General features: G+C 42.0%; 1 protein-coding gene across 2 annotated transcripts in view; it reads right to left on the bottom strand.

Moving 5' to 3' along the window:
- snta1 (syntrophin, alpha 1) overlaps positions 1-4,929 on the bottom strand; it is a 28,096-nt gene extending 23,167 nt beyond the window's left edge. For both annotated transcript variants that reach the window (XM_068315305.1, XM_068315304.1), the window contains exon 1: positions 4,633-4,929. In XM_068315305.1, the coding sequence (XP_068171406.1) occupies positions 4,633-4,915 (283 nt within the window). In that variant the 5' untranslated portion in view covers positions 4,916-4,929. The remainder of the gene's footprint in view (positions 1-4,632) is intronic.
- Between the last annotated feature and the right edge of the window lie 2,592 nt (positions 4,930-7,521).

Genomic DNA, 7,521 nt, shown 5'->3' on the forward strand with positions numbered 1-7,521 from the left:
AGTCCCCACCTCCACACTCTCCTTGTTTAAACATAAGACATCTAGTCATTATTAACAAACAGATCTAACGGGAAAGATATACTCGGTGTCTATGATAGAGACTATAGAATAACAAAGTAAGCCACTGCATGTATCCCATCTGCACTAACTGAGCAAAACATCCAAGAATAAATGGAAGTCACTCTTGAATGGTAGATTTAAAAGTATTTCACACTCCAACAAACCTACCATGATGGAATACGTACATAATAAGTGACCTCTCAGCTTCATTAGACCTGAAGTACTAATGTGTGCCTAGCTCAGCACAGCATGTTCCCACTTTACCAACTGTGGTGCTGGCTCTTTTTACTTGATGAATGGTGGCAATTTTTGTCAGGGATTAATTTAAACTGAATGGTTGAACAAGTAGGCAAAAGACGACCTGGTCGTTTGAGACTGTCAGAGGGTGACAGTGACATTGGTATCGAAGTGATTAGAGCAGAACACTGGTGTCAAACTAGCAGCTAAGCAATGAAGGACAACATACTGTCTATCTGAATTGAGGTAACATTCAAGTGAATGATGATTATTCAGCTTTCACTTTGAAAATGTTTGACACGGAGAAATACGAGGGAGGTGACGGCGCACAAATCTTTGTATATTCAGACCCTCTCCATGCACATACCTTAATGTTTACCTCCAATCTGAAATACCTCTGACAGGATGCTGAATAAGCATCAATATGTCTGCCCCTCCATCATATCCTTTAATCCTCCCATATGCCCCCACCTCCACAAAACCTTTCTTCCTCCAACTTTTCACAGCAAACACAGTTGAGCAACCTCCAGCTGGCAGCCTGTCACGCAGCTGACAGGAGTGTAGTGATGGTGGAGGTGGGGTGGAACCATTCTCAGTTGCCATGACAGGTAAATGAATGGTACTAGTTTATACAACACTGACATGTAGCTAATTAGGTAACTTTGTGCTAAAAATGTGCTTGTTATGATAATGCTACTTTTCAAATGATTCACTATGTCCACAGAAATTCAAACGGCATCAGCCAAATTGCAGGAAGGTCTGGACAAACAAGATTTTATATAGAACCATAATATTTTGGTATGTGATGAGACGCATGGTTGAAATATATTTTAATGAATAGATTATTGACATGCATCATCTGAGTTGTTAGATGAAAAAAAAATAAGGGATCCATGGCCAGGAAAAGTTTGATGGATCAGGACGTGGTGGTACAGTCCTTGACCTGCAAGCCATAGCATTGATTTCATTGTGAAAGAACGCCAGAGAACACATCAATCTTTATCTTTCTCTGGTACCGTTTAACAATCCAAACTCAAAATAGCTGCAACTTTCACTAAGGGGAAAATTCAAAGCTTCCAAGCTCCTTGTCATCTAAACTGTTCAGAGAAAAGTCTGCAGACATAGTCTTCCTAACTTCAACCAGAAGGACAGTCTGTCTGTCTGTCTGGAGACACTCTTCCTCGCCTCTCTTCTTATATTTAGACATGCGTGAGTAACGGCTGACTGCCGCAATGTTTTCCTTCCAGCTGGGGTGGGCTCACTAAAATTAACACTAGTGGAGGACTCCGCTGCTTTAGCCACATAGCTCTCACCTTTAGCCAATGACAACTGCTTACCGCTCCTGTCAGCTGTTCTATGGCGTCAGCTTGCTAACAAATACTATGACCCCGTTGTTTCATCTACTTCAGTCTGATTCTTGCTGACTTAACTTTTTTTACCCACTTTCTCCTTCATTCTTTCTTTCTTTCCCCTCATCTGCTGTATTTTTCTTGTGTATTTTTCTAGTGTATCCTTCAGTTACACTATACTATTCTTCCTCCCTCTCTTCATTGTCGAATTGAACAAACAGCATCTCAGCCGTGACAAACCATCAGAGCTCCAGCTATGAATCTGTTTTAATAACATGCTGTCTGATTTTTCAAACCCACCCGTTTCCACAGAGGTGGACTTTACATTTATGTCATTAGGGGCTGGCTTTGTTGTTGCAGTTGTTGTTGGCAACCGTTGGGGGAGGGAGGGGGGCGCATTCATCAGCAGTCATAATAATGATGAGCCATCTTTGTGACATGACAATGGTGCCACAGGTGTCCATCAAATGCGAACAGTGCACTGTCGAGACACCAGGTGATCATGCTGTCGATACACACACACAGATCAAAGTCACATACTGTACATGCTAATGAAAACTACGCACAATCACAGGCATATCAGAAAGAAGGTCCAATCATTGCCTTTCTCGTTGTCATATCATTGAACTCTCAACACAAAGTAAATGGCACAGATGTTTACAACTTTGCCATCATAAAATCAAAAAATCTTGGAAGAAGGAACCCCATCCCCCAACAGAAAAGTGTAACGTGGCCATGAACGTATATACATACAGTATTTTCCGCACTATAAGACGCACTGGATTATAAGGCACATTTGAGGGATTACTATATTCTGTCTGGGCTGCTGACCAGATAGGCAACAGCGTGGGGGGTTAAGGTTACAGCTGAGAGCTGAGAACTCATCTTCAAAGAATGGACTATTTTAAAACTTTTTCATATATAAGGCACACTGGATTATAAGGCGCACTCTCAGTTTTCAAGAAAATTAAAAGCATTTAGGTGCACCTTATAGTGCGGAAAATACTGTAAATCGCTAAACTTATGGAAAGTTGCAAAAACATCTTATTAGACATTTGACCTCTTGTATTTAGGTTGTTTCCCAGTGTTAATCCCAGTCTGAGATATCCGCCGTGATAGCGGTGCGTTAAAGCGAGGAAACAAAAAAAGGAAAAGACTGCTATCAGCCGCTGTGGCAGCAGCACAGATATGTAAGCAAGACAGGAGCGATATGGAGAGGTCACAACCTTTTCCCTCTGAGAGGTGAAAGGAATTCTGCTGGTCTATACTTTGATCTGAGTTCAGACAGGTCACAGATATTCTCTACTTAATCAGTAGTTGATCAGCAACATGACATTTAGGTCAACCAAAACGGTTTACTAGATTCTACCTTCACAGCCATGCCTTTCATGGACGAGACAGTTGTCTTTTTATTGCACTTTAAATCTCTCTCCAGATCTATGGCTAAATATTTACACGGACATTGGACATTTTAAGGGGAAAAGTAAACACCAGCTGTAAGTCGGTGAGTCTCGTTCAACATTATCCTGTGAAAAACTCAAATAAAGAAAAAACTAAGGTGAAGGAAAGATTATTCAACCCATGATGCATATATGGCATGTATCAGTTGTTTGCAACAATAAAATCAAACATGGGCAGTTAAATAGCTTGGTTTTCCCAAATGCTTAATATTCTAATTGTTACTATTAAAGACGTTTTACTGTTCTCCAACATCATTCAAGTCCCTGAAAGGCTTGCTCACATGAGATAGCAACCAAAAGCAAAAAAACACTGCAGCAAATTTATAGAATTAGACTACAAAAGCTTTCTTCTATTGAAGCCTACATTTATAAACACAACCCAAGAGCACAAGAAGTCTGATACAGTAGCTCAGAACCATCAAACTTAGGCAATTAAGTTTTCTGATGTGGTTTTGTGGAGTGAAAAAACTAAACTGTAACTTTTGGGCCTGTGGACCAGAGATGACCTGCATGAAGGGGAATAAACACCCAACCGACATTAAACCATGTGGGCTCAGTGAATGTCTGGCTGTTTGCTTTCATTGATGCTGAATACCTTCAGGTAGAGGGTGAGATCAACTATCAAGAAATCCTTGAAGGAATATGAAGTTGTAAGGAATATGAAGCTTGGACATCAGAAAAGAAAGACTGCAAACAACCCTCAAACTCCACTCAGACTTTGTTTCAGACAAATTCCTGAAATTGCACATAAAATATCTGGTGGAGTTTGAAGGCAGTTGCAGAATATCAACTCTGGAATATTCATGAGGTGGCAACCTTTGGCCATGAGGAATGGGTTAAGATTTGAACGTTTGGGGAATTATGTGTCTGTATATAAATCTGGTTTGCAGTAGGCCAGACCAACAAAAGCATCCCTAGAGATAACTTTTAGTTTTAGTCATCCAGGTCATAGCAGAACTTGAAAAAGTCACCTGGACTTGTAGGAAAGTTAGAAGACATTTTGCCTCTTTACCAAAACGCAGAGACTATGTCTTAAGTTATTTATTTATTATTCTAGAATTGTGGCAGTCAGTAAAAATAATTAGTTTTTTTTACTGACTGTTGATGGAACACTTTAAACTGTTCCCTTGTGATTTAACAAGGGTCACCAGCTGGTAAACAGAACTAAAAAGTCAACAAGACTTGGATCAATTTTTTCTGCCTACATGAATGTAGGTTCACATTCATCCTTTTCTTCACACCAGTTGCTTCACATGTGACTTACAGTCAACACAAACGTCTCCCTCCCCAGAGATGAGATAATCACAACTTTTCTCTGTTCCAACAACTTCTAATGTTGATCTCTGCTGCATCCGAACCCGATCGAACAGAATCGGAATGCGGCGCAGCTGCGATCGGATTAGCGGTCAGTCTGAAGTTCACTACCCGCTCCGGACAGCCGTGCCCGCGGATCCACTTTCGCTTCGTTCCCGGGAGATAAGTTCGCCCGAACTTCTCCTGGTGGACCCGGGTCCGGGGGGGTTTACCTTTGATACTGATCCCCAGACCTCCAACATCCTGCTTGGTGACCCTCACGGTGCGCTTCACGTTGGTGATGGTTTCCGGGACCGGGGACGAGCTCAGGTTCGGGGGATCTCCGTTGATCGCGCCCGTAGGACTCGCGTTCGGCTTGGCGGGCTCCTCGGCACCATCGCCGGGGTTTACCGTGAGAGAATCCTCGGTTAAAGTGGCCAACACCCGGATCCAGCGGTCCACGGTCACTCGAAGTTCCAGCAGTCCCGTTTTGTGCGCCTTCATCGCGGCAGCCATGTTCAACGCATTCCTGGAATAACTCCGACCGGGCTGGCAGTCCTGTTGGGAGGGGTGGGGGTCGAGGGATGGGAGGGGTGGGGGTCGAGGGATGGGAGGGGTGGGGGTCGAGGGAAGGGATGGGGGGGGGCTGCACATACCCCCACGACCCCCCCCCCTTCAAAGACGATCATCCAGTTGTAAGAAATAAAGTTAATCGAGGGTGACGCGAGTAGAAACTGTTGACATGAGCTCAAAGTTCAAAGAGCTTCATGACGACCCCCCATTAATAAACCGTGCTGTCGAGTTACACATAGTTAGGTTTTGATTCATGCTGTTATTTATTTATTTATTTATTTATTTATTTATTTATTTATCACATCCCGCTTCACAGCTTTGATGTGTTGTAATTGTTGGTCCACCAAATGTCTTCACAACCGTTGCAGATAGAAAGATGGAACAAAAAGCACATGACTCAGGCAGCAAAGGGGGTGAAGATGAGATGATGACCTTGAGAAAACTAAGTAAAGGTCAAATTTCAACTTCTGTACACTCAGGACCCGGAAAAGAAAGATAGAAAGACAGACCATAGATCAGAGCTACTGCTTTGATCTATGAAAATAGATCAGAGCACTAGCTTTGATCTTTGACCTATGCAAGTAGGTCAGGGTACAATTTTTGAATTCAGGGGTGTCGCTGGATGTTGCAGTCTGTGACTGCCTTGGTTCTAGTTAAGTTTTCATTCATGCTGTTTGTTTATTAATTAATTTATTAATTTATTTATTACATCCCGCTTCAAAGCAGTGATGTACAGTATTGTAATTGTTAGTCCACCAAATATCTTCGTAATCATTGCAGATAGAAAGATGAAACAAAAAACACATTACTCAGGCAGCAAAGGGGATGAAAATGAGATGATGACCTTGAGAAAAGTAGGTCAAGGTCAAATTTCAACTTTTGTACACTCATGAACCGGGTAAGATAGAAAGACGAGGGAGAACGCCAGTGTGAGTAAGACCGTACATCAAAGATTCTGCTTTGATCAATGGCAGTAGGTCAGAGCACTAGCTTTGATCTTTGATCTATGGAAGTAGGTCAGGGTAAAATTTTGAATTCAGGGGTTGTAGTTTATTTATTTAAAGCATGATGGACCGCTGGCTGACATCACAGATCTCATTTGCATTTTGCTCATCAGACACAAAATAATTGTCCTGCTAGATGTAAAAGTTCTGTCATGAAGATCAAATCAGTGGTTCCCCCACCAAGACCAGAGTCTCCACTGGATGAAGTCCGTATCAAACGTGCTCACAATGGATCAACAACAGCGTAAAGAGATTTCCCCATGAATGTCATTAAACAGAAAATAAATTAATGTTATGTCATTCATGATGCAGCCTAAAACATTCAAGATTATTTGTTGTTGTTTTTTCATTTTTAGACATGTGTTTGTGTTGTGTTCTACTTGTTTGCAACATTTCACCCAAATTCCACATTAAAAAAATTGTCATTCAGAGCATTCAGAGATAGAAGGAAGCAGAAGAAAGCATGTACCTTCCATTGGTAGCCTGGTTTTTGGCTTCATTCATGTGTGAAGCACCCCCAGATCATCACCCATCCTCCACCAAATGTCACAGTGGCAGCGCCTGGTGATCTAACCATTAGACAACCATCCTCATCTGCGAACAGCGGCTTTCACCCTCTACCGGTGTGTGTCTCTGCTGATCCGGAGCGCAGCTTCTTCACCTTATTCTTATAAAACTTGTGAAATTAGATTTAGTTCAAAGTGGCCTCTTAATGTATTCCACAAGGAAAATAAACTAAATAAATCTGTCTGGTGTTTCCTTTATAGGACATTTGACGCTGATATCCGGCCGGACACCAAGTTCTGGACTGTGGCTGCAAATGCTTATTTATTTATTGACTCTACAGATACGAAGTAGTAAAGCAAAGACTCTAAATTCTGGTCACAGAACTAAACCCTTGTTTTCACTGTTTGGTTTGATCCACAGCATAATGATATAAGTGCATGTCTCTGAACATTGTCACGAGCAGTTGGACTGTGCTTTCTCAGTATTCTGTTGTTATATTATTTCCAATTTACAAGCCTACTGTAGATATTGGATTGTTCCCTCTATGAATCAAACACTACCCTGATCTGACAATTCCATTTATTTTCCCTTCATCAGCTGATTTACTAGTAATTCCACCTCTGACTTACATGTACATGCACAAACCACTTGTATCCTGTCAGTGTTTGTTTCGTTAATCAAAAGTTGTACTTCAGTAAAGCACTATGACAACCCTCTCGACTCCAACACAGCATGGATAGACGTTGTCCTGTCTTCATGACTCAGCAGAGGTGCACTTAATTGTGCGGAGTAGACATTAAGGACATGAATGAGTCACTGAAACCCGCTGATGAAGCAGTCCACATTTCCCTACGCTCTATTGCATCTGTAAGTAATCTGCCAGTACTTCAGCTGTGTGTGTGTGTGTGTGTGTGTGTGTGTGTGTGTGTGTGTGTGTGTGTGTGTGTGTGTGTGTGTGTGTGTGTGTGTGTGTGGCAGGCTTGCGTTGCATCTGCTTCACAGCAGGTGAAATAGCAAACACGTCCCACCACCCAGTTT

Source organism: Antennarius striatus, chromosome 5 (genome assembly GCF_040054535.1).
Source record: "Antennarius striatus isolate MH-2024 chromosome 5, ASM4005453v1, whole genome shotgun sequence".
NCBI lineage: Eukaryota > Metazoa > Chordata > Actinopteri > Lophiiformes > Antennariidae > Antennarius > Antennarius striatus.